This window comes from Carassius carassius, chromosome 22 (genome assembly GCF_963082965.1).
Source record: "Carassius carassius chromosome 22, fCarCar2.1, whole genome shotgun sequence".
Taxonomy (NCBI): domain Eukaryota; kingdom Metazoa; phylum Chordata; class Actinopteri; order Cypriniformes; family Cyprinidae; genus Carassius; species Carassius carassius.
In genome coordinates, this window is record NC_081776.1 from 11348454 (window position 1) to 11375601 (window position 27148).

Here is a 27148-nt window from a genome sequence, read left to right on the forward strand (position 1 = left end):
TAGCCAGAATACATATTTATTTTATTTAGGCAGAGAAAATACTGTTCAGAGAAAAGGAAAATAATAGTTTTTTTTGTTTGTTTTGTTTTCATATAGTTGGCCTTCACACAGCATAGAAAGAAGAGAAGAACATAAAATAGGCGAATATGTGGATGCCCTGCACTGAAAGGTCATCCACATTGTTAAAAGGCTAGATGATTAGGGTAATTGAGCATTGTGTGCTAACAATTGAATTATCCGCACTGTTTAGGGAGAGTTTGTGTGGGACATAGATGCCCTTTAGGTCATCGGCTAGTATTTTAGTGGGCGCTTTTGGCTGTACTAAGACAGTCGTAGGTGTGCGTACGAGCGAACAAATGGAACAAAAAGTAAAGTGTGGGTGGAGAAAGTGCCTCTGGTTATGAGGACAGACAGAGCAGCAACAAAATAGGGTTTCTAGAAACTGGAGGAGAAATCAACCGTCACCCAGAAATGCATTTACTCAGTCTCACATACTTTTATGTACTGTAAAATATAAGAGGCGGAGTCTATAAAATCATATGAAGTGTTTTGCTTTGTTTGGGGGTCATTGAGTGAGATTGCAGCCCAAGGGCTCAATTAACATTTGATTGGGCTGGCTGAAGTCCTTCTTATCATCTAAGGGCAGAGTTGGCTCTCTAAAGGGAAATGAGGTCTGAAAACACAGTCTTTAGTAAAAGGCAATTTCGGGTGAGAGATTTCTAGCCAAGTTTGAGGTTTTTGTAAAAGAAACTATATATATAATCAGATTTGGTGATTGTTTAGGAGACCCAACGTGTGCAACATTTCATGAACTCCCTCTTACATTAATGTACAAGAATATAATTTACTTGATTGTAATTAAAATCACCAGTTAGAGAATAGGACTCATCAACCGTCAAACAGTTAAATTTTTTACGGATTAACTGTGTAGCCTCCCCCGTTTTTGTCATTTGATAAAGGCAATTTTAAATTTCAGAAAACAATCTTCCTCCTCCTGAGCTTTATTTCATTTAATCTAAACTAATTTAGCACAACTAATTTAATATTAATAATAAAAAAATCATAGTTGGCAGATTTCTGTAATAGCACAGAAATAAACAACGAAGAGCAAAGAAGGACAGATGAGAGAGGAAAGGCCTGTCTATGTTGATCTGGCACAAGGGAACACTACAGTCCAGATGCGGGCATCCTTCTGTCAACTTCCTCTCTGATTACATGGGTTAGGTCATGGCAGCTGTTGGGCACATAGGTCAGAGGTCACATGTTTTTGTTGTTGTCATGATGATGGCACTGGCTGCAGGCTGGTGGATCCAGGAAGGGAAGCTCCTGTTCTGTGCTGTGGATCCGGAGCACTCTGGAGTTCAGGTCCACACAGCACTAGAATAGAGAGCAGATCACTGCATCACATCTACAGTATCTTTCTGTAATTCTATCTATCATTCTGTCTTTCAATAATACTGTCATGCATTGACAGATCATAATCTAAAGACCGGGTTTCGGTCACAGCTTAGTTCTGAGAAAGCGTATTGTGCCTTTTGTAGAGCAAAATTAGTGAACATGTTTTGTGGTTGTTGTTTTGCTACTGTAACAGTCTGAGGAGCATTCATATATTTCAGGAGAACAGAGTGGCTGCAATGTTTTATTCTGCTGTTTATTATTTTATTCTGCACATAGGCCTGCGCTGGTTTCCTGGAGCTTTCTCCTTGCATACATTATCTTTTCTTCTTACAAGAATAGCAATTTGCATATTCTTATACAGATACTGTCCTCGCACTTTCATTCTCAAGCTTTCTCTCTCACGTCCCTTTTTATAGCTCACTCTATCAATCTTTTAAAATGATTTTTTTTCTTCTTTTAATAGCATTTAGCTTCCTCCTCATAACTCATGTAAACCTCAAAGGGGATTTTCTTTCCCCCTGGCATTTGAAATAATCTCAAACCATATTCAAAGCTGATTCAATATTTAGATATATGCTCAAAAAATAACTCCCCCATCATGTTCAAACCCACTTAGTGTCAGGACCCATCTAACATAGCCTCAGAACTGCTTTGCTGCTTATGGAAGTGTTTTATATTTCAGTTTCCTTCATGTTATGTCTGTAATCTCGTCAGCTATGATTTTCTGATAGAATTGATACTTTTGATCATGAGCATAATCATAATCATATAATGTTTTTGCTAAATTATGTAAATATGTTTGAGACGGGCAATTATGAGGCAATCAATTATGATTATAAGTTTGACAATTAAACTATGAATATAAGATTGTAATTTGTATTTATTCATGCATTTATGTGTATGAAGAGGTTTTCAGTCTGCGTGTAAAGGAAAAGTTTAAAAATAGGTGTAAAAATGTATGAAAAACATTATTTATCATTGTTTATTATTAATTAATAACAAAAAATGAAAAAAAAACAACGTTTATTCTGCTTAAGAATATATAATATTATCTAAAATATACATTTTACAGGATAAAATGGTACTTAAGCATGAAAATAAACACAAGCAAATCATTGTATTCTGCATTAAAAGTGATATTAATATGTTTAAAATCATTTGATCTAGCTGACCAGCATGATTTGCAGCAGCACGTTTTTGGTTTTCAAAAAGACTTTATCCATACATTTTAAGCTCACTTTCAAAAGCCAAAGACTATTGGGTTAGAAATCATACATTACAAGATTTGAAAACAAGGTTAAGCAAATGTAGGGCTTACTTTGAGTTCCAGCAGGGTCTGTAGACCCAGACACACCTCAAATGTGGCGTCCTCTGTGAACGAACAAGAGATGAGACTCAATATGTGCGAGACAAAGAGAGAAAGTTTACCTTTAGGCATAATTGTATTCTTTCTCAAATTAGTAGAGCACATGAGGAGGCTTGATTAAAACTGATGCCATTAGTAGCTTTATAATATATCTGTATGCAATGCATGCAGAAGACAGGGTCGGCACTGTGCCCAGGTCATGTACTCGTCTGTTATGTAATTCCTCTGTGTTGCCCACGTCTCTTTGTCTGAGCTTTCCCTGACTGCTGTCTGAATTGGAAAAGGTCAATGGCTCAGTCTGAAAGCTGAATGCATGTACAAGCTGAAGAGATGTATGTGGCTATCACTTTTTGCACTCTCATAAGACTTTTCAGTTGCATCAAACTTATATTTATGACTGTTTGAAACCGGTGTGTACCGAACTCTTTGGAGAATGTCCTGGATGTCTCTCAGCTTTTTCTCTATTCAATCAAATCTATGAAAACATGGTGTAATCATTGTATGTATATGTTTTTTTAAAAGCAATAGGCAGTGCATTTTCAAACTTTGAAGTCTGACCTATGACCTGGGCAGTGCATTGCACTCTTTCTCTGCCCAGCTGCAGGTGCAGGGACTTCACTGGCTCCACTGTCGAATCACTGAGCGGCAGCTTGTCATGAGTTTTGTCTTCAAGGTTGGTTTTTAATCTGCAGAAAATACAAGCATTTAGGAACTAATGTCATTTTTGTTTCATATTTTTGTGATCAATTTCTTTCAGCATTCTGGATTCTAGAAATGTCAAAAGATCCGCATTTATCTGAAATAAATAAAATTACAAATAATAATGATACATGTTTCTTGATGACCAAAACAGCATATTAGAATCATGTGACACTGAAGACTGGAGTAACGGATGCTGAAAATTCTGCTTTGCCATCAGAGGAATAAATTACATTTTATAACATAATCCAATATAAAACAGTTATTTTAAATAGTAAAAATATTTCCTAATATTACCGTTTTTCAGCATTTTTCATCAAATAAATACACCTATTGTAAAAATTAGAATTTTTAATTAAATAAAAAGTAATAAAAAAAATTCTCTGTTTGTTCAGTTGATTTCAGCAATTGTGGATTATATATATATATAAGGTTTTTTTTTTACAGAGAACTGTACACTCAGTTTCACTAATAAAATTACATTAATGAATAATGATTGGCGGTTTTTCATTGCAAAACATACAAATACCACAATTTATCAACAAATTCTGTCTGTGAGTACAGAATACACTTACCCAAGTCGTCTGCAGCATTTTTTGGAGATGTGGTTGTGTTGGCACCCTGTGTTTATGGATAACATCACCTCTGTATCTTCGCACTGCAAAATAAGCATTTAGTCTTAACTCAGATGAATTCCCTGATAAAAAAAGGCCCCTGTGATGCCTTTTCCACACCTTTCGTGTGACAGGAATTTTAAATAGCAAAACACATTATCAGTCAGGGTCTAACAACATAGCTCAGTCTGCTAGTTTCACACAGATGCCAAGTTGAGACACATTATGTTGAAGCATGGATATTAGCTTTTGTTCTTTTAAATAGACAATGCCAGGTTTTGTTTTTGCACCGTCTGACAGTATCAGGATTGATAGTTTAATACCGTCTGAGGATAATAGTGCTGGTTAATAATAACGGACCGTCACAATCAAAGGGACTCTCGACGTTTCGCTTCAGTGAGTCGGTTTATTCTCAGTCTGTCCTTTCACCCGAAATTCCATCAGTGCTTGCAGAATTCAGAGCTCGACAGATGAATAATGACCCTGTGCTTTTGCAGCATTTGCTCTTTGGAAGCTCTAAGTGCCTGTTCATCCTGCTTGCTTGACATTTATGTGTAAATAAGTTGTTTCAGTATTAACAGAATCAGTGGGATTTTAACTCATTAGCCTTCCGCTTGTCTTCTGATGGATCCTGTCACATGTTTTGGGTCATACCACATTAACATTTGTGTAAACAAGTCACAAGTGGAAATAGAATTTTATTAAAAATACCTAACAATGGTGTCAACACTGTTAAAATCATAATTCCCTATAAAAAATATATGTACAGTTAATAGTAATTTAATAATTAATAATTGTAATAATAATGATATCTTTTCAAGTAAATTTCCCCTTAATGTTGTTTAGTAAATATGGCCGTTAACAAAAACAATTAATTCTCTAAATTATTTCAGAGAGTGTAATAATAATAATAATGATAACAATAATAGTCATGGAATCTTTCTTAATAGTTACAAAAAAAAACAACTTTCATTTAGGGTTTTTGTGTTGGAGCATATGCACATAATGTTTAAAAAATATATTAAAAGTTTAATTTTATCCCTAGATATATTTTTGCAAAAATATTTGTATGTTTGTTTAAGTGTATATATTTAAGTTGTGGTGGTAATACAATTTTATTGAAAACACCTCAAGTTCTCTTAAATGTACATTATATTGTATGATTTAACTCAATATTTAATCATTGTAAAAATAATGACATCCTTTCAAGACAATAATGCTCCACCCACACACAGCTAAAGTGTTGTCAAGCTTAGGTTTTGCTCTTTGCCTGTTTTCTAACTATGCATTTAATGAGTGAGGTGTGAGGTCTGTGTCTGCACTGTTCTACCGTTTAAGATAAATAAGAGGATAAGAGCTTTGTTGCAACCTCTTAAGAGTTTCCTGTCACTCAAGGTGAGCCGTCACCCCTGCAACTTTCCTACCACATAAAAGGTGGGACGCACCATCTCAGTCTCTCAGTGTGGAAATATGGGGGGCCATTAAGCCCCTCTCACACATTGTTCCATCGAAGTTAGCATGTTTCACAAACACTTGCATATGTCACAGTGTCTGGGTTGTTTCCCTGGGTTTCCACTAGATGTCCCCCTTTCTCACGGTGTCTGTCACCTTATCACTTCCTGTTCCCTTATTTGGTCACCTTCCTCCTTGTTAGTAATTGGTTGTTCCCCACCTGTCTCCTGTTCCCTCATTATCCTTCTGTGTATTTATACCCGGTCTGTCTGAGTCTGTGTTACGGAGTCCTTGTTTAATGTTTGAAACTCATGTCCGTCAGCTCTTGTCCTTGCCTTGTGTTCGTGTCTTGTTTATGTTTGGATTTGGATATTCTGGTTTTGACCCTGCCTGGACTGTTTACCCCTTTTGGATTACCCTTTAATAAATGACGTACCTGCGATTGGTTCCCTCTCCTGTGTTTTCTGTAACACCGATCGTGACAGAAGGACTCTGTCACACAGGGAACCAGCGGTATGTCGTTTTTCCGTTCCCCAGCCAAGATGGCGGAGCGGCGAACCAAGTACCTTCGGTTGATCGCCCTCCGCCAAGAGGGCAATGAAGTGGGGGCCCTGGCTCAGGTGTTCTGGTCCCTGGCCGAGGGCATGGGCTACAACGATGCGGCCCTCAAGGACTATTTTAATGGCGGGCTGGATGATCCAGTGTCTCAGGAGGAGATGGCGCAGTTAGAGACACTGGAATTCTGGGAATTTGTGCGCTACCTGCAGCATCGGCTTCGGTGGGATGCCCCAGCCACTTCTGTCTCTTCCGGCGGGGTGGTCGTCAGCCCAGCACCACTGCCCAGGATGGCAACCAGCCAAGCGCCACAACCCAAGATGGCCGCCAGTCCAGCACCACTGCCCAGGATGGCTACCAGCCAAGCGCCACAGCACAAGATGGCCGCTAACATAGCGCCAATGCCCAAATTGGCCACCGTTCCAGCGCCACAGCCCAAGATGGCCGCCAGCCCAGCGCCAATGCCCAAATTGGCCACCGGTTCAGCTCCACAACCCAAGATGGCTGTCAGCCTAGCGCCACAGCACCAAATTGGCCACCGGTCCAGCGCCACAGTACAAGATGGCCGCCAGTCCAGCGCCACAACCACAGATGGCCGCCAGCCCAGCACCACAGTACAAGATGGCCGCCTGTCCAGAGTCATGGCCCAAGATGGCTGCTTGCCCAGCGCCGCTGCACAGGATGAGAGTCTCAGCTGACCCTCCGGAGTCGATTCAGGTGCCAGTTGACCCTCAGGAGTCGAGTCAGGTGCCTGTGAACTCTCCAGATTCGAGTCAGGTGCCTGTGAACTCTCCAGAGTCGAGTCAGGTGCCTGTGAACTCTCCAGAGTCGAGTCAGGTGCCAGTGAACTTTCCAGAGTCGAGTCAGGTGCCAGTGAACTCTCCCGAGTCGAGTCAGGTGCCAGTGAACTCTCCCGAGTCGAGTCAGGTGCCAGTGAACTCTCCCGAGTCGAGTCAGGTGCCAGTGAACTCTCCCGAGTCGAGTCAGGTGCCTGTGAACTCTCCAGAGTCGAGTCAGGTGCCAGTGAACTTTCCAGAGTCGAGTCAGGTGCCAGTGAACTCTCCCGAGTCGAGTCAGGTGCCAGTGAACTCTCCCGAGTCGAGTCAGGTGCCAGTGAACTCTCCCGAGTCGAGTCAGGTGCCAGTGAACTCTCCCGAGTCGAGTCAGGTGCCAGTGAACTCTCCCGAGTCGAGTCAGGTGCCAGTGAACTCTCCCGAGTCGAGTCAGGTGCCAGTGAACTCTCCCGAGTCGAGTCAGGTGCCAGTGAACTCTCCCGAGTCGAGTCAGGTGCCAGTGAACTCTCCCGAGTCGAGTCAGGTGCCAGTGAACTCTCCCGAGTCAGGGCTAGTCACCGCTGATCCTCCAGAGTCAGGGCTAGTCACCGCTGATCCTCCCGAGTCAGGGCTAGTCACCGCTGATCCTCCCGAGTCAGGGCTAGTCACCGCTGATCCTCCCGAGTCAGGGCTAGTCACCGCTGATCCTCCAGAGTCAGGGCTAGTCACCGCTGATCCTCCAGAGTCAGGGCTAGTCACCGCTGATCCTCCAGAGTCAGGGCTAGTCACCGCTGATCCTCCAGAGTCAGGGCTAGTCACCGCTGATCCTCCAGAGTCAGGGCTAGTCACCGCTGATCCTCCAGAGTCAGGGCTAGTCACCGCTGATCCTCCAGAGTCAGGGCTAGTCACCGCTGATCCTCCAGAGTCAGGGCCAGTCACCGCTGATCCTCCAGAGTCAGGGCTAGTCACCGCTGATCCTCCAGAGTCAGGGCTAGTCACCGCTGATCCTCCAGAGTCAGGGCTAGTCACCGCTGATCCTCCAGAGTCAGGGCTAGTCACCGCTGATCCTCCAGAGTCAGGGCTAGTCACCGCTGATCCTCCAGAGTCAGGGCTAGTCACCGCTGATCCTCCAGAGTCAGGGCTAGTCACCGCTGATCCTCCAGAGTCAGGGCTAGTCACCGCTGATCCTCCAGAGTCAGGGCTAGTCACCGCTGATCCTCCAGAGTCAGGGCTAGTCACCGCTGATCCTCCAGAGTCAGGGCTAGTCACCGCTGATCCTCCAGAGTCAGGGCTAGTCACCGCTGATCCTCCAGAGTCAGGGCTAGTCACCGCTGATCCTCCAGAGTCAGGGCTAGTCACCGCTGATCCTCCAGAGTCAGGGCTAGTCACCGCTGATCCTCCAGAGTCAGGGCTAGTCACCGCTGATCCTCCAGAGTCAGGGCTAGTCACCGCTGATCCTCCAGAGTCAGGGCTAGTCACCGCTGATCCTCCAGAGTCAGGGCTAGTCACCGCTGATCCTCCAGAGTCAGGGCTAGTCACCGCTGATCCTCCAGAGTCAGGGCTAGTCACCGCTGATCCTCCAGAGTCAGGGCTAGTCACCGCTGATCCTCCAGAGTCAGGGCTAGTCACCGCTGATCCTCCAGAGTCAGGGCTAGTCACCGCTGATCCTCCAGAGTCAGGGCTAGTCACCGCTGATCCTCCAGAGTCAGGGCTAGTCACCGCTGATCCTCCAGAGTCAGGGCTAGTCACCGCTGATCCTCCAGAGTCAGGGCTAGTCACCGCTGATCCTCCAGAGTCAGGGCTAGTCACCGCTGATCCTCCAGAGTCAGGGCTAGTCACCGCTGATCCTCCAGAGTCAGGGCTAGTCACCGCTGATCCTCCAGAGTCAGGGCTAGTCACCTCTGATCCTCCAGAGTCAGGGCTAGTCACCTCTGATCCTCCAGAGTCCGGGCTAGTCACCTCTGATCCTCCAGAGTCCGGGCTAGTCACCTCTGATCCTCCAGAGTCCGGGCTAGTCACCGTTGACCTTTCAGAGTCCAGTCAAGTCACCGGTGATCTTCAAGGACTGAGTCAAGTCACCGGTGATCTTCAAGGACTGAGTCAAGTCACCGGTGATCTTCAAGAACAAAGGCAAGTCACCTCTGATCTTCATGAACAAAGGCAAGTCACCTCTCATCTTCATGAACAAAGGCAAGTCACCAATGATCTTCATGAGCAGTGTCAGGCCAGCACGAATCTTCTGGAGTCCAGTAAGGACACCAGGGAATTACCTGAGTTTCGTCGTCCTGTTGGTCCAGCCGCACGGAGGTCTGCTCCGCCTTGGGGGGCTCTGGTCCTGACCACATGGCTGTGGTGGTCTTCTGCTCCGCCATGGGGGCCTTCTGCCCTGACCACACGGCTGTGGGGGTCTTCCGCTCCGCCCTGGAGGACTCTGGCTTCGTCCACAAGGACGTGGTGGTCTTCTGCTCCGCCCTGGGGGGCTTCCGTCCTGACCACACGGTTGTGGTGGTCTTCTGCTCCGCCCTGGGGGGCTTCCGTCCTGATCACACGGTTGTGGTGGTCTTCTGCTCCGCCCTGGGGGGCTTCCGCCTTGACCACACGGCTGTGGTGGTCTTCTGCTCCGCCCTGGGGGGCGCCACATGATGTCCTTATGGATTTCTGTTTTGTGTTTCTTGGTTTCTGTTATGTTTCTGTCTGTTCCCCTTAGTGAGTCTGGCCCTCCGTCCCTCCCCCTGAGCCTCCACCTGTCCGCCTCCCTCCTGGTCTCTGTTTTGTGTCTGTCGTGGAGCGTCTGGGAGCCGCTCCGTAGAGGGGGGGTACTGTCACAGTGTCTGGGTTGTGTCCCTGGGTTTCCACTAGATGTCCCCCTTTCTCACGGTGTCTGTCACCTTATCACTTCCGGTTCCCTTATTTGGTCACCTTCCTCCTTGTTAGTAATTGGTTGTTCCCCACCTGTCTCCTGTTCCCTCATTATCCTTCTGTGTATTTATACCCGGTCTGTCTGAGTCTGTGTTACGGAGTCCTTGTTTAATGTTTGAAACTAATGTCCGTCAGCTCTTGTCCTTGCCTTGTGTTCTTGTCTTGTTTATGTTTGGATTTGGATATTCTGGTTTTGACCCTGCCTGGACTGTTTACCCCTTTTGGATTACCCTTTAATAAATGACGTACCTGCGATTGGTTCCCTCTCCTGTGTTTTCTGTAACACCGATCGTGACAGCATAGACACGCATGTTTCCTTAGATTGTTTCTCACTTGTTCCTTCTTATGCTAGGTTTCTAGTGCTGTGTTGAAAGTGTTTTTGTTGCAGTGCAAGACACCCTGAATGAAACACTTCCACATAAACACATTGAGGTGGCATTGCACTATATAAGACAAACTCTCAGTCAAATATAATTTCCCTGCACCCTGTGGTACGGATCTGAAAATTAAAGGAGTTTGTTTCTTCATTGGAACAGATTTGGAGGAATTTAGCGTTACGTCACTTGCTCACCAATGGATCCTCTGCAGTCAATGGGTGCCGTCAGAATGAGAGTCCAAACAGCTGATAAAAAACATTAAATAATCCACAAGCAAATCACATGACTCCAGCCCATCAGTAAATGTACTATGAAATGAAAAGCTGTGTGTCTGTGCTTTCTCCCATAAAAAAATCATCTCGTCTGAATCAGGAGAGAAATATGTGCAGATTAAGCACGATTTACAGTCTCTAGAAAACAGTTCTAAAAGAATATATCAGTGGATTTTGATGTGAGAAGACAACACAGGATGGAATTTTTCATGGGAGGAAGCATTATTATGGATTATGGACTGGCATCCTGAGGAAGAGTTTAAAGTTAAAACTTCTTAATTATGGATTTATTTCAGATAAACACAAATACGTTAATTGACTGACTGGAGTCATGTGGATTACTGAGATGTTTTTGTCAGCTGTTTGAATTCTCATTCTGATGGCACCCATTCACTTCAGAGCATCCGTTGATGAATAAGTGATGCAATACTAAATATCTCCAAATCTGTTCCAATGATGAAACGAACTCTTTTACATCTCGGATGGAATGAACCAACAAATGTTCACTTTTGTGTGAGCTATTCCTTTAAGTGAAGAAGTTAGTTTTTTTGTTTGTTTTTGTTTTTAATTAAAGAATTTAAAAAAAATGCGAAATGAGGCAAAACTCCTAGTGAATGCTATAAAAACAGTTGAACTCGGTGAGATACTCCCTTTGAGAGTTGTGTTATGTCTTTATTTGATTGCTGCTATATAATGCCTGTGTATATGGGTGCACTGGTGCGTGTGGGATTCATGTAATGATGGCAACTCTGCGGAGCAAAATCATGCATGACTTCTCTGCCTCAAAGTGAAACTTATCTTTCCAGAAGAGGAGACATGAACCACTGTGGTGGATTTGCTATGTAAAACACTGCCCCACTTATCTGGTTCTTCATTATTGAAGTTTTAATTAGATGCTGATGCTTTCTTTTCATCTTTCAGTTCACCTATGATAATACGACTGCATGCGTATTCCAGAACATTCAGTTCATTTGAAATTTAGATGACAGTTTCATTAATTTAACTTAAAACTTATTGCACAAATTATAGCCAAATGTTTTGTATAATAACATTGTTTCCTGTCAAAGCATTCCTTTGTAGTTAGTTTCATGTCTCTTGTATTTCTTTGTTTGTTTTCTTCTTCTCACATAATGAATGTATAATACCATACATTAGGGATCCGTTTTTAACAATAGGTAACATAAACTAACAATGAACTGATTTTTTTTTTTATTATAGGTTAACTTTTAAATTTTAAAATAGTTTACTTTTACTTTTTAATATTACTATAGTTTATTTTTGTTCATTATTAATATTCATTCATGTTCATTATTTGTGTTCATATTTCAAATCAATTAATAAAAAAATATATATTTTTTAAAGGGTTAGTTCAACCAAAAAGCAAAATTAGCACATAAGTTACTCACCCTCAAAACTATTTTTTATATAACTCCGACTGGATTCAAAGAAGAAAAGTCATATGCACCTAGGATGACTTGAGGGTGAGTAATTTATGGGCTAATTTTTATTTTTGGGTGAATTAACCCTTTAAGTCAAACTACAGTCAGCTGGACATAATCACAAATTAAACTCTGCTAACTGTGCATTTTGCCTTCATTTTTAGCTGGACAAGCTAAGGTAACCTATTTTCGTGATTACCTAATTTGAGTTGAGGACTCCATTGACTGGTCTTGTTGTTCTTGGATTGTCAGATGATGTGCAGGCTGAGAAAATTAGCTGCTGTTTGGTTCACACCAACCCAACCCTGTGGTTTAATCTACTTTAATTTAGGGTCTATTTTTACTGCACTCAATCACTGCATGAATGGAGAGCGATGAAGATGGGATCTTGCAAGATGGATGATTTTAATGATGTTCAGTCTGTTCTACTAATGCAGAGAATGGTGGAAAGGGATGATACTGGAAAACCTTGAAATATCATGGAAATTTCAAGTTGTTATTTCCAGGCCTAAAGTAATAGTTTGAATATATATATCGTTTTATGAAAAAAAGTTGTTTAATACCCTCAAATGTTTGGAGAAAGCATGGAATTTAATGTAAAATAATTGTTAAAAATGTTTTTAGCTATTATATATATGTGTGTGTGTGTGTGTGTGTGTGTGTGTGTGTGTGTTACGCCCTGTTATGCTCCCATATATACTCCCATTCAAAAGTTTGGAGTCAATAAGACTTTTAATATTCTTATTTAGCAAGGAGACGTTAAACTGATTAAACATGACAGTAAAAACATTCACTATGTTTCAGAAGACTTCTATTTTTACTAAATTTACTATGTTTTCTTTTGAACTTCCTATTCATCAAAAAAAAAAAAATTTTTTTTTAAATATATTGTGGTTTCCATTGAAATATTAAGCAGCACAATTGTTTTCTACTTTGATAATAATAATAATAATAATAATAATAAAATAAAATAATGGACTTTTGAATGGTACAAAATATGACTTATGTAAATGTAACAATATCTCATTTGGGGTATTATTTAGTTCCTTCTGTCCTTGTGTTAAAGTTGTTATATCACCAAAAAATCACTTTAACCCCAGTTACATCATCTGTATTGTAAAATTTGGGATTTTTAGATGCATACTGGCCCTCTAAAACCCGACTGTGGAGAACAATCGGCTGCGAGGAAAATAAAACCATGAGTCATAGGGAGCCAGAGCTCACGTTTTGTCATTATGGCAAGCTGTTATGGCTTCTATTATGGGTACAGACAGCTGAAATAGGCTGGAAAGAGCTCAGCTCATCAGTGTGAATGCTTACCTTACACTGGACCACTAGAGCTGAGAGGTTGGATGCTCTCTTGCTCTCTTTGAGATCTTTTTCCGTCTCATCTTCCATTTTGTTTTTCTGTTTGGACTCTTCTGTCTTTCCACCTGCATCACTGCTGTCCCCTTCATCTTCATCAACCTCGTCCTCATCAGATCTCAGACTCTTCTCGCTCTCCTCTGGAGACTCCTTCTCCTCAGTGGAGTCATCCACCGTGCTCTCGCTCCTCTCCTCCGGCTCTCCGCCCCCTTTGCTGTCTGCCAGGGGTGAGCAAATATGAGATGGGGCGTCCCGGGCCTCTCCACACAAACGTGGAATGTGGCCCTCCAGGAGACGGCGCTGAACAATATTATGCGGCTGCTGTATGAGGCACATGGGAATAGGAAATTATGTTAGTAATGTTTTAGCCATGCTAGGCTGTGCTTGAAATAGCATACTACTATAATACTGCCATTTGTATGTTTTTGAGAGTATGCTGATTTTCTGTACACATTGAGAACCTGGATGTTCCGCTAGATTTGACAAATACTGTATACCACAATGCAATGCACTAGACTTAAAATTAAACAAATGTAAGGGTAATCCATTTTTTGCAAAGTGGAGGATTTAATAGAAGAAATACATATTTTTATGTATTTTTAAAAAGAATTTAGAAAATAATAAAAGATTATCAATATCATATATAATTATTAATTACATTAGGCAAAACATAAATGTTAAATATTACATTAAATTTAAATACAATGTTAATATTAAATATTAGTAAAATGAGTATTCAATTAATTTAAAATATGCACATTATATTACATTTTAATATGGAATTAAATTAAAATATAAAATATGTACAATATACAGTATATATTAAATTAAGTTCCAATTTTAAATTAAAATATGGTATAATTATGTATAATATTAAATAAAATATTAGTATTAAAGTATTACACTAAAATATTCACAATATAAAGATTACATTGTTTTAAGTTGCATATTAAATGAAATTATTGTCTTGTGTAAATCCATGTTTTTTATTTTATTCTATTTATTTATTTGTTGATTTTTTTCTTTCAATAAAACTACTGGGCAACATAATTTCTCATTTATTCTAAGTAATTTTTATCAGTAAGATACTCGGACATGGTAAGTCTGAGCAATTTTGTAGAATATTATTCTGCTGAGCACTTTATGTTAATTGTTTTTCCTGTGGGAAATAAAACAAGTTCATGGATGTTTTATCAGTCAGTTAATCATCACTGCAGAGTTAGAGAGTAAACAAGCGAAGTAAACAGAGAGTCATTGAGTGCTGAAGTTAACTCCATTACTAATGATGTCAGTGCCAGAAGGACTCCCATCACTTCAATTACTGCATAGTTAACTTCCTGCATGTTTCTTAAAGTGGAAAGTCAACCTTCTTGGAGCAATTTGTGCAATTTAACAAATTGCTGCAATTCAAGTCTCCTTTGACACAAAAGTAAACATCTCAAATAAACTTTCTCAGATTTCTGTGTTCCTTATGCACTTGATACTTGATAGTGATTCTATAATTCTGCTTTATTTCTTTGGCTGGATAGATTTATTTGAGAAACAAATCCTGCAGATTGTTGTTTATGACCGATAAATTAATATTTTCCGTGTAGCTGTACATAGTGAAGGTGCTGTGTTACTATCTATGCAATTGCTTATACCTGTAACTTACTTAGACTACAGCTGTCATTTCGACAGCAGAGCGACCTTAGGACACCAGACTGTGATTTGATCTGCTTTTAAACTTTCTCTGCTTCTCTAATAATACATTTATCAGGACCTCTTGAAAGGACCACTCAGATATTCTCAAAGGGGAAGCTGAAAATACACAGAGAAACCTAGATCTTTCCTTCCTTTTCAATCCCATCGCTTTCATCTGCTACATGTAGTGCTGCTCTTTTGTAACTCCAAACATATGCTCATACTGTTCAAAAATGCTTGAGATGAGAGCTGTGTTTTGGGGAGTAGTTAAGAATATATATTAATAAATTAAATATAAAAAAAGATTGTCATATAAAAATGTTAAATTAATCATTATCCCCATTTGCAATTGAGGGAAGCATGCTGGTGTGCTTATGAAATTCAAACAGCATGGTTTGAGCATCCTCTGGCAATCCTCTAGCAAATACAAACTACTACTGCTCACCGGCACAAACAAGGACTTTTTCAACTCTGTGGATTATTATGTTTTTATATCAACAAAGTCTTGTGTACAGACGTGACAGTTTTAAAGCAGATGTGCTGCCCAAATTTGGAAGCTTTCTTTATTAACTGTAAGCCTTTTTAATTCGCCACATGAGTTTTCCTCGTTTATTCTGGTGAGTGCATACATTCCTCCTGACGCGTGTGTGAGCGTGGCGCTAGATCTGCTGACTGATCAGATCACATGCACAGAGCAGCATTACCCAAACTCTTTCATAATCATTCTCATTGATTTAAATGAAGCGAATCGCACCCGCAAACTGCCTTAAAAAAGACAGCATGTCACATGCCCCACCAGGGACAGCAATACACTGGACCATTGCTGCACAGTTTTAAAGGATGCTACCACTCTGCTGAAAAAAAAACTGTTTTCAAGCAACGACCCTACATTCTGATCTTCAACTGATCACTGGAGCTGTGTGAAGTCCCCTCCTGCTCCACCATCATCCCTGTACCCTAAATGACTACAGACATGTAGCTTTAGCATCTGTGGTCATGAAGTTATTTGAGAGACTGGTATTGGCCTACTTGAAGGACATTTCTGGACCCCCTGCAGTTTGCTTACTGTCTGTGGATGATGCAGTCAACATGGGACTGCAACATCTGGACAAACCAGGGACTTATGCAAGGATCCTGTTTGTGGAATTCAGGTCCGCTTTCAACACCATCATCCCGGATACCATCCTGATTACACTGGCACAGCTCTCTGTGCCCACCTCTTCCTGACAGACAGTCAGCAGCTAGTAAGGCTGGAAAAACTCACATCCAACACCCTCTCCATCAGCACTGGAGTTCCTCAGGGGTGTGCGCTCTCCCCACTGATCTTCTCCCTCTACTACACAAAAGACTGCACATTTAAATACCCCTCTGTCAAACTCCTGAAGTTTGCAGATGACACCACAGTCATCGGTCTCAACCAGGATGGAGTTGAGTCTACTTACTGACAAGAGGTTGAGCAGCTGGCTGTCTGGAGCAGTCACAACAACCTGGATCTGAACAATCTTTAGAAGGAGCCCCCCTGCACTCCCTCGTCACACCATCATGAACAGGACTGTGGCAGCAAGTGGAGTCATTCAAAATTCCTGGGCATGACCATCTCACGGGACCTGAAGTGGGACAATCACATTGTGAAAAAGGCCCAGCAGTGGTTGTACTTCCTTCATCGACTGAAAATGTCCAACCTTCCACAGGCACAGATGACACAGTTTTACTGTTACTGAGTCGATTCTGTGCACTTCTATAACTGTCTGGTTTTGATGAGCCAACAAAACAGATATATAGGAAGACTGCAACAAACTGTTAGGACAGCTGAAAGGATAATTGGTGTGCACCTGCCCAACCTTCAGGACTCCAGAGTGAAGAAACATGCAGGTAACATCATCACAGACCTCTCTCACCCCAGCCACAACCTGTTTGCACTTCTCCCCCCAGAGGGAAAAACAGCTAACACAGAAATTACAACCTCTCTTCTGTAATACATTTGTTAATAACTAATTATTGCCTCTCTCTCTTTCAAGTATTATTTAAATACATATACATATTTTTTTATTTATACAGTTGTATATACAATATACAAATATTGCATAAATGTGTAAATAAATCTTTTGTTCCAGATGTATACCACATTATAATTATTAATATTTCTTTTTTAGTTTTTTCCACACAAACATACAAAAGGGTCTATGAAAAGGATTTGAATAAAATAAAGCTTGCCAATACCCAATTACATGAGTATTTAATCAGAAAGACTTATTGTTATCAAATTATTCATCCTGTGCTTGTCAAAATTTTTCTGCCATAAATGTGTCAGCTCACCAAAACATTATCACTATGTATTTCCTCCAGCTACGCAATAACACTATAGATCCGTGGCTGTGGGTTTGATGGCGTATGATAGCATTTTTATAATAGACTTTTGTATATTGATTGAAAAACTGCAGTTGTTCATATGGCCTATCCAACATCACAATGAGAGCTTTGTACCTTTTGACTTTTTGCTATAAGATCAGCCTTTGTGGCAACTCCGTTTTTCAATAGATATGTCTTCAAGACTTTCAGATTCGTAGATTTTCATTTTCTGTCATCAAATAAAGTCACAGAGGTTGCAGCAATCTGTTTTCTTATTCATTGAGCCTTACAATAGTCAACAAGTCCAATACCATTTGATCAGACACTTTGTGATTTCCCCAATAATTCTGAGCCACATGAAACTACATCTTGACATAAAGTCAAAGGCTGAGATGACATTGCAAAGCTCATTTTATCCCAACATAATGAGATAACCTCCACAAGAGCACTTATGTTTCTGTTGACACTTCTTACAAAATGAGAAAAACCATCCAGCTGTGTCTTGCTGTGACAATGCTACTTATCTTTATTGCAGCTGTACATCCAAATGCAGGTAAATTAGATTTTTATAATTGAGTTTATTACGTTGCCTGAAAACAAATGCATTGCTCTTGTGTCCTACAGCTAGACAGACTAAACACAACTAGTTCTGCTTGACTTTCTCTCTGCTTACTCAGATGGCCATTGGTAGAGTGTGGGTAAACCGAAAAGATGAAAAGTAAATGCCAACATCAGTGCTGTTACTGATGTTAGGTTTAGGGGTGGGGTTTGGTAAGGGGGATCATTTAGATTGCATGATTTAGAAACACCCAGCAGTTTGAAAACACCCACATGGTGATAAACGCCCACTTTTGCTCTGCAGAGACCTAAGTCTCACAAAAGGGGCAAAGCCATGTTGTGCTGCTTTAGAGAAGAGGAGGAGAAAACTAGGGGTACACGTAAAAAAATCTATGCACATAAGAATTGTGATTCTGTCTTCTAACAATTCTAATGGATTCACAAGTTTCAAAACCAATGTTCTAAAGCAGGGGTTCTCAATCCTGTTCCTCGAATCGCCCTGCTCTGAATCTCTCTCTCTCTCATTCAGATCAGCTCCAACAAACTGTTCCATTTATACACTAATTTTCAAAAAAAGCAATGAGAAGCGTACACATGGACTTATGTATGTTTGCTGTGCTGTTTTAAAGCTTTAATCAGAAGAAAAAAAACATAAAAAAGTAACAGAAGCATTAGCATTTACAAACAACAGCTTATCTAAAAGTATAAGACAACAACAACCAAACATACCATTAAGAGCCGTGCTTGCACAGGTTCTGCTATCCTCTTCATTAATATTCTCTGCGTCTCAATCGGGCTAAAATTGATAAGCAATATAGAGGACATCATTGTTTACAATACAAACAGAGCACATTCTGAGCTTGAGGTGCGGGATGTTCAGACGTGCTCGAGCATAGACAGTAAAAGAAGTGGACACAGCGACCCCATTGGATTCAACGGAGACAAGTGAAATCAATTAGAAGCACGTACTTCCTGGGGGTCGGGCGTACTGCGCAGACTCAAACTGAGCTTGATGACGTAGATGTCACGTGAGCAACCTGTAAGTCTTCTAATCGCTGTGCCAAGAGAAATCTGAATCACCCACCGAATCTTCCAGAGAAGGCGAGCGTGAACAGGAGCACATTTTGGTAAGTATTCTGATTAATAATCTCCCTTGACTTTATGCTTCCACGTCCCCCCGATTGCCTCATAGACAGTAAAAGATTGCCTGCGAGCTTCTCCTCCTGTCCATACAGTCATTTCTCTACTGTGCGACAGAGAGTCGCTGGTTATGACGCAATCGTTAGCCTATTTTTTTACAAAAACTGCTTCTACGGCACCATCACGTAAGATACAAGGTAATGTCAATGGGAGTCAATGGAATGCTAACAGCAGGTTGGGGGTCCGCTAGCCAATGGCAGCGCCCAGGGGTTTTTCAAAAAAATATGAAACCCTGCCCCCCTGTGCTCGAGGCGGTTTAGCGAATCACAACACACTGAGCCAGCTGACCAATCTCAGCCTATCGCATATTTCTGAGGGAGTGGCTTCATAATAACAGGAAATAATCAGGGCGTCAGCAGGCAGCAAGGAAGTCGACCGGAAGTTGAAGTCGGCCGCGTGCCGCCATCTTGTAGCAGAACTTCACTTGCGTTAGCATCCCATTGACTCCCATTCATTTTGGCGTCACTTTGACAGCGAATAACTTTACATCTGAGGCGTTTAAAGACTCCATTTGTCCATTATTTATTTCTAAAGATACACGACAATGTATAAAGGGCTCCATTACCTTCTATGTTACATTATGGCCCCGTAGAAACAGTTTTTGTAAAAATAGGCTAACGATTGCATCATAACCACTCGACTCTCTGTCGCACAGTAGAGAAATTACCGTACAGATAGGAGGAGAAGCTCGCAGGCAATTAACTTAATATGGCGTACTGGCGTTACATTTTAAAATACTATACAAAATAATTAATCAGAACTCCCCACTCAAGCTCGCCGTCTCTGCAAGATTAACGATGGCAGTTTGCACGCACAGCTACTAGAAGATTTACATCTGTTACACAGGTTGCTGACGTCATCAAGCTTAGTTTGAGTCTGCACGTCAGAAACGGAAGTGCTAAAAAACGCAAAAAATGGGCTTCACTTGTCTCAATTGAGTTCAAATGAGGTCGCTGTGTCCATTTCTTTTACTGTCTATGGGCGTCAGTCAGAGAAGGGACAGATGATGTGGAATAAAGGCAAATTATGTGAAAAATAATGCGTTTTTTTTTTTTAACAAAGCATGAACACATTAGACTGCACCCCATAAACAAAATCAAGCCTAGAAAAAAAGGAGTAAACCAACCCTCTAAATAAAACTTTATTACCCATGTTTCTCTCTATCTGGGTTCACAGAGCAGAGCACATTGATTCTGACAGGATTGATCATAGCATTATGCTCCTCTATCTCTTTTGCCCTATTTCCTCTGAGAGCTGACTATTGTTGCAGCCACTGAGTCACGTTGCCTTGATAGAGCGATGCTTTTGTGTGGTTCTGATAGTTGTAGATTTGAAAAGACTCCGTAACCTTGTGCATCAGATTATATAAAGTCATTGACACACCAGATAAAAAATAAATAAATCTCTAGTCATAGACATCGAGCTAGAAATGGCCACCTTTCATTATACTTAATATACAGTCATGTAAGGGTGACTTACATACATTTAAGAAACATTATGCTTATGAGAGCAGTTTCTGTGTGTATTTTGTTCAATGTAACTTGGACTAATCTTATATATAAAGACTTCTTAACTGTAATTTTAAAATCAGGTATGCAATGGACAGAATTAGCAAATCTCCCCTCGAAATCTATTCAGTCCCACTAAAAGAATTATTTAAATATCTATGGTAACTTCTGGATGCTGCTAGAGCTCATATGAATGATTCATGATTCGTAGGTCTTGTGAATTAGATTCTAATTTAGGGGCGATTGTCGTTCCTGGTCTGTATCAGAAAAAGCTTTGCTCGACCTGACAGAGCTGATCATTGTATTTTCAGAAAGCATGTTTGGTCTAGAACAGCATGCCCAAAACCAGTGTACTGTTGAATTGTGGGTAAATAGAGGTCAGTGGCTATTATGATTGAAATGACTGGAGTTTGTAGCATAGGTCATGGGGCATTGCATTGTGTCCCTATTACAACATTGTTGTTTCAAACATTTATATTGTTGCCACTAATTGAGCAATGAACTGGACAGATTTGTTTAGGTACTATTTTTTTAGTTTAGTCTACTTTGAGAGAACCGTATTAATGGGTGAATCTCACAAAACCGGTCTTCATATTTTACTGCTAGACATAAAATAAATAAGGAATAAGTTGCATTAAAATAGTTGTAATAGTCAGTGGGCTCCAATGTTGTTTTGGTCCCCATTGACACTCCTAGTGTTGACAAAAACAGAAACTGTAATTTTAAACAATCTTCAGAATATCGTCTTTTATGTTCCACAGAAGAAAGTAAGTAATACAGGAATGATATGAGGGTGAGTAAATGATGACAGAATTTTCATAAAATGTTCTTTAAAGGAATAGTCCACCAAATATTTAATATATAAGTATATACATTTGCTGAAAATGTACTCACCCTCATGCCATCCAAGATGCAGATGAGTTTAGATGATGCTTTAACATCGGAACAGATTTGGAGAAATTTAGCATTACGTCACTTGCTCACAAGTGGACCCTGAATGGGTGTCGTCAGAATGAGATTGAAGCAAATAATTGAATCCTTTAAGGTTTTATATAGACTATTGTCTTAAAAAAATGTATTGAGGATATAGAGTGCAGAATAAATGTAAATGTCATGTATATATATACTGTACCTCGAACACCCTTATTTGTGTAAATGTGACCTAGGGCATGATTTAGGCCTTTGGCCAAAAAGACCTTTCTCTTTCTTTGTGCGATTATCGGCTAAGAGCTAATTATCAGAAGGCAACAGGCTCCTCTCTCTCATTCAGAGAGTCATGTGACCTGCCTAATGGCTGCTCTGCCCTCCTGATCTCCCGCCCCAGCACCAGACATCCTGTGACACACACAACAAGCACAGCCAGCTGCTCACTCTCTCGCTTTTCTCTATTCTGTTAACCCTTTCCCTTGCCTTGCCTTGTATTGTACAGCTGTTTTCCCCCTCGAGACAGGTATTTTAGCATCTATCCAGAAGCAACATTTTGTATCTCAGCTCCTGTCAGTCCCCCAGAGATGGAGAAGAGGGAAAAAGGGTCAGCCATTCATCGAGTAACCTTAATAATTAGCGCTAATGTTTCTCATTAGCAAAACAGGATGAATGAGGCCTCTGAGGGGTTATAGTTGGGTCCAAGTTCTTATTATTCACTTTTACACTATTTTGTTTTTGTGTAGGTAAGGGATAATACTTGACAGAGTGATTACCCTGCCGGGGTTTAATTTGCGAAATTGATTGGATAATCCCCCATTTTAGCTTTCTGTCCCTCCATTGAAACTGTGTGTACGGTATACTGTCCATGTCCAGAAAGGTAATAAAAACATCATCAAAGTAGTCCATGTGACATCAGAGGGTCAGTTAGAATTTTTTGAAGCATCGAAAATACATTTTGGGTCCAAAAATAGCAAAAACTACGACTTTATTCAGCATTGTCTTCTCTTCCGTGTCTGTTGTGAGAGAGTTCAAAACAAAGCAGTTCAGAATCAATCACAAAAGAATCAGTTCGGTTCAGACACTCTGTGTGTGGGTCTGCTTCACGCTGAATCCCACATGTGCAGTATCATCAGCTCCTTGGTTCTCGAATTGGACGCGCCTGACAGAAACGGTTCTTGACTCGAGATCGAGTCAATCTTTCCTTCGTTATCTGGCTCGGCTCGGTGTTCATCTTCAGTTCTCTCTTCACAGCAGTTCAGTCAGTGTACTGTTTGAGTGCATGCATTACTCCGGGACATTGGTTTGTTTGAACTCAGAGGGAGTGTCAGCCACATTAAAAAAGTTAACAGCTTAAGTCATTTGTGGATTAATGCTTATTTGAGACGTGAACCATTATAAACGATTCAGTTCGATTTGCTGAACTGGTTCAGGAAGATCCGGTTACATCGAATGATTCGTTCGCGAACCGGATATCACTACACTGTTGTGTTTTGAACTCTCTTTTACAGCAGACATGGAAGAGAAGGCAATGCTGAATAAAGTCATAGTTTTGCTATTTTTGGATCAAAATGTATTTTCGACATGGACAGTATACCGTACACTTGAGTTTCAATGGAGGGACTGAGAGCTCTCGGATCAAATCTAAAATATCTTAAACTGTGAAGATAAATGGAGGTCTTATGGGTTTGGAACGACATGAGGGTGAGTTATTAATGACATAATTTTAATATTTGGGTGAACTAACCCTTTAAGCTTTGTGACATGGCACATATTTTGCTGGACATGGTCAGCAACAATACTCAGGTAGGCTATGGTGTTTAAACGATGCTCAATTGGTACTAAGGGGCTCAAAGTCTGCCAAGAAAATATCCCCCACACCATTACACCACCATCACCAGCATGAACCGTTGAGACAAGGCAGGATGGATCCTTGCGTTCATGTTCTTTACGCCAAATTCTGACCCTACCATCTGAATGTCCAATTTTCTATTGTCCAATGTTGGTGAGCCTGTGCAAATTGTTGCCTGCGTTACCTGTTATTAGCTGACAGGAGCGGCACCCGGTGTGGTCTTCTGCTGCTGTAGCCCATCAGCTTCAAGGTTATTTGAGTTACTGATGCCTTTCTATCATCTCTAACCAGTCTGCCAATTCTCCTCTCACCTCTGACATCAACAAGGTACTGCTCACTGGATATTTTCTCTTTTTCGGACCATTCTCTAAAAACCCTAGACAGGGTTTTGCGTGAAAATCCCAGTAGATCAGCAGTTTTTAAAATACTCAGACCAGGTCGTCTGGCACCAACAACCATTCCATGTTCAAAATCACTTAAATCCCCTTACTTTCTCATTCTGATGCTCAGTGAGTGTATATAAATTCTGCAGAATACAATGTGAGTCATGTGCTAAACCTCTTTTACACACATTCATTCATTTTTCTGCCTACATGAGTTCTTCAAATGGTGAGAAATGTGCAGCCTTGGACTAATTGAACAGATAGCAGCAGCATAAACAGCACAGTTCTTCAGTGCATTAGGAAACAGTGTGAGATGGATAGGTTTCTCTCTCTCTCTTTCCCTCCATCTACATCTCCCGCACATGCTGATCTGAGTGTGCCATTTTCATGCTCACTGCTGTGCTTTCTTCATTTACAACCATAGAGAACAATGGAGTAGAGAGAGAGAGAGAGAGAGAGAGAGAGAAAGAGAGAGAGAGAGAGAGAGAGAGAGAGAGAGAGAGAAGAAGGGATTGCAGAGGGCCTAAGGCCCAAAGAACTGAAACAAAACTACGGTTACATAACAAGAACAATTTCACGTGACACTCGTGAGAGCAGCAAACCAGGGGGACATGAAAACACTTAAAATAGACACTCTTCATTATTTAATTCATAATTTTTATAGGATATGATTATTTGATATAGACTCAGTGGTAGTTGCTCAGCTGGCACAGGAAGTAATATACTTCTTGGGGTCCTGTGCCTGCTGAGCAGCTGCCATTGAGATAATACATACAATTTCAAGCCTTCAGCGTCTTCAGATTTCTCTGTATTTCACACCCTGCGCTTCATCCATCTGAACACATACTGCAGGACATAATCTTCATTTTGCCATTAAGAGGCACACAGCCTACTGTACAGTGCAACAAGACAGTGCCATCTGTCTAATTGTCAGTAGGTATTTGTCTGCCCCTCATTCCATGGAACGACAAGCATGACATATCTGTGCCACTGGTGAACGTCAAGATCAAATCCAGTGAATAACTGCTTATGACAGCTTCACAAAGCAGGCAGAAGACCGAAAAAGATAATTGTTTTGTTGTTGCTGTTTTTTGATCTAACACAAGCCATATGGTAATTTTAAAAACAGCTGCACAGACAGTAACACAAAACAGAATATGATATTCCTTGAGACACATTGAGCATTTATTGCTTTAAGGCGAACCATTCCACTGTCTGTGACAGCCAGTTATCTTTAGCTCCCACTTTTTAGAGACTCTGACATCATAAGCTGTGCACACACGCTTCAGCTCTTCCCTGCTGTGCACAGAGATCATTTAAATGCATTATCTAATCATGGGCACACACATATAAACACGCATGTGTGCCTGAGAACTGATATTCTGAAGGTTTCTTGGAGTGCACCCTGGGAGTTCGGGTATGTGTCATCTAATCAGAGTAGCTAGAGAAGACAGTGGGGCAGTTATTATGTGGGAGAGACAGGACCAGTACAATTCAATGACTTTTGATGAGGGAGAGGATATCAGTAATTTAACAGAGCATTTGCTTTTGGTTTATTATTGGCCCATTGTTAGGTAGTAAAAATTGACAAACCCACATTGTGGGAACCTTGTGGTGCCACTGAGACTTCATAAAGGGACTGACATGGAAAAAGTTGTCTTTAAGTATTAGGATTAGGGGTAAGATATTATAATTATCTTGCCATGAGATAAACCATTATGCATGTGTCCACCAGTATTTCTCTCTAAGCTTCTGATGGTGATGACTTAAAATATGTAGGAAAAAGCTAGATAGCTTTAGCTGTGAGAAATCTTGTGTGGAAAAACACAGCTCTGATTAATTCATGAGAGGATTCATTTGTGTACCGTTATGGAGATTTCAACTCCATATATAGCTGCACAGAAGACTATAGAGGCCTCAAGCAGTAATATGCATTAGCGGTGGGCATTGTCAGTGACTCTTTCTGCAGGATAACTCTTTACTCTAGTAGTGGGTGATAAGTGACATCTTTATGAATTCTTCCCTGCGTCCGAATAGGAATACTATAAAGTAGTCAAAAACAGTACGTGAAAATAGTTTGTCCGAATGCATAGTATTGATAAAACAGTTAGCGAAAAGTATACCTGGATGACCTAGTGCTTTCAGTGAATTCTGAAGTGTGCCTCCTAATGGACACTTTATAATCCCATTAGGCCACAGAAGAGGAGCTGTGAATGACAGTGAAGCAACGCAAATGATGCTGTAGTCACATGGCAATGACAACATGTCAGATATAGTACATATGGAATTATTCATACTTCCTCCTCTCCTAATACATAGAACCTTTTTCTCATGTCTTGAGGAAATTTATTTATTAATGTAGTACAGTTCATACACAGAAAGTATAAGATTTCAAGCACAGTTTTTATGAGTGAGTCATTGAATTATTCACCCAGCTGTTCGATTTGATTAAAACAGTGATTTATTCAGGAACGGAGCACTGATATTATGTACGACAGTCGGCTTTGTTTGGCAATATTTTCATTGACAGAGCAAAAATACAGAAGTGGACATAATATATAAATGTAAATATCTCAATGTTAACCTTTGGTTTAAAGAACTGTCTATAAAAGTAATGCCACACACAGTTGTGTTGTTAGTACAAGCACAATTGTGAATCCATGCAACCTCCTGCTTGCTGAATCACATTCATAACACCACTTGTGCTACATTAATTATATATTGTAACTAATTATATATTTTATCATTATAATTTTTTAAATAAACATATACATAAATAAAATGTTTCTTCTCAGGTGACCAAAGGGTGGAGTAATTATAATAATTATCTTTATTCAAGTACAAAAGAAGTCAATGGGAGGTCCTCACCATGATATAAAGCATGACATGTGTACCTGTGTGTGAAAGTGTGTGGCTCTCATCTACCAGCATGGAGGAGAAGCTGAATACTGGATCTACTGATGTGTCAGAAACATTCACTGCCTTTTCTGGAGTGCTAAATTATGCATCAAGTCAGCATTGCGTGATGTGATGCAGAAACATTTGAAACTGTTTACTTGTTTGCATATATATATATATATATATGCACAGTATTTACATAAGTAAATTCAGAACTGCCTCAACCATTTTATGGATAAACAAAAGAGCCACTCACCAGGTCTTTGGAGGTTCCCATCCTCTTCAGCCCATCCAGAGGCAGAAGATCTGCGGAGTCCTTGTGCATGAACTGAGTGGCCTGTTTGAGTCTCCTCTGCTGGCGCATGATGGCTTTATCTCTCATCTCTAACTCTTTCTTGCCCGCACTCATGGTTTTTGTGGATAAAATGCTAAATAAACAGATATTACCTACTAAACGGGCTCTAATGAAGCTTATTGTGGCACTGCACTGACGGGTGAGAGCCAGCAAGACCGTGACCCTGATACACAGCAAGACAACCTTGTTCACACACGTGAATGCATGCA

At 40.7% G+C, this 27148-nt stretch overlaps 1 protein-coding gene across 1 annotated transcript; it reads right to left on the bottom strand.

Annotated features, from left to right (window-relative positions):
• LOC132098946 (nuclear receptor-interacting protein 2-like) lies at positions 1–27148 on the bottom strand. The gene is made up of 6 exons (XM_059505260.1): positions 26841–27148; positions 13185–13550; positions 4039–4121; positions 3323–3450; positions 2717–2769; positions 1–1377 (listed from the first exon to the last, which is right to left on the bottom strand). Exons 1-6 carry the CDS (start codon positions 26991–26993, stop codon positions 1258–1260), a joined length of 903 nt encoding a protein of 300 aa, XP_059361243.1. The 5' UTR covers positions 26994–27148; the 3' UTR covers positions 1–1257.

Excerpts from the sequence above, each read along its gene's own strand:
- LOC132098946 (XM_059505260.1), bottom strand. The coding sequence starts at position 26,993 with ATGAGTGCGGGCAAGAAAGAGTTAGAGATGAGAGATAAAGCCATCATG. Across the intron at positions 4,122-13,184 it reads CTCTAGTGGTCCAGTGTAAG|TGCGAAGATACAGAGGTGAT; the intron begins GTAAGCATTCAC and ends CTTATTTTGCAG. Across the intron at positions 3,451-4,038 it reads AAATGCTGCAGACGACTTGG|ATTAAAAACCAACCTTGAAG; the intron begins GTAAGTGTATTC and ends TATTTTCTGCAG.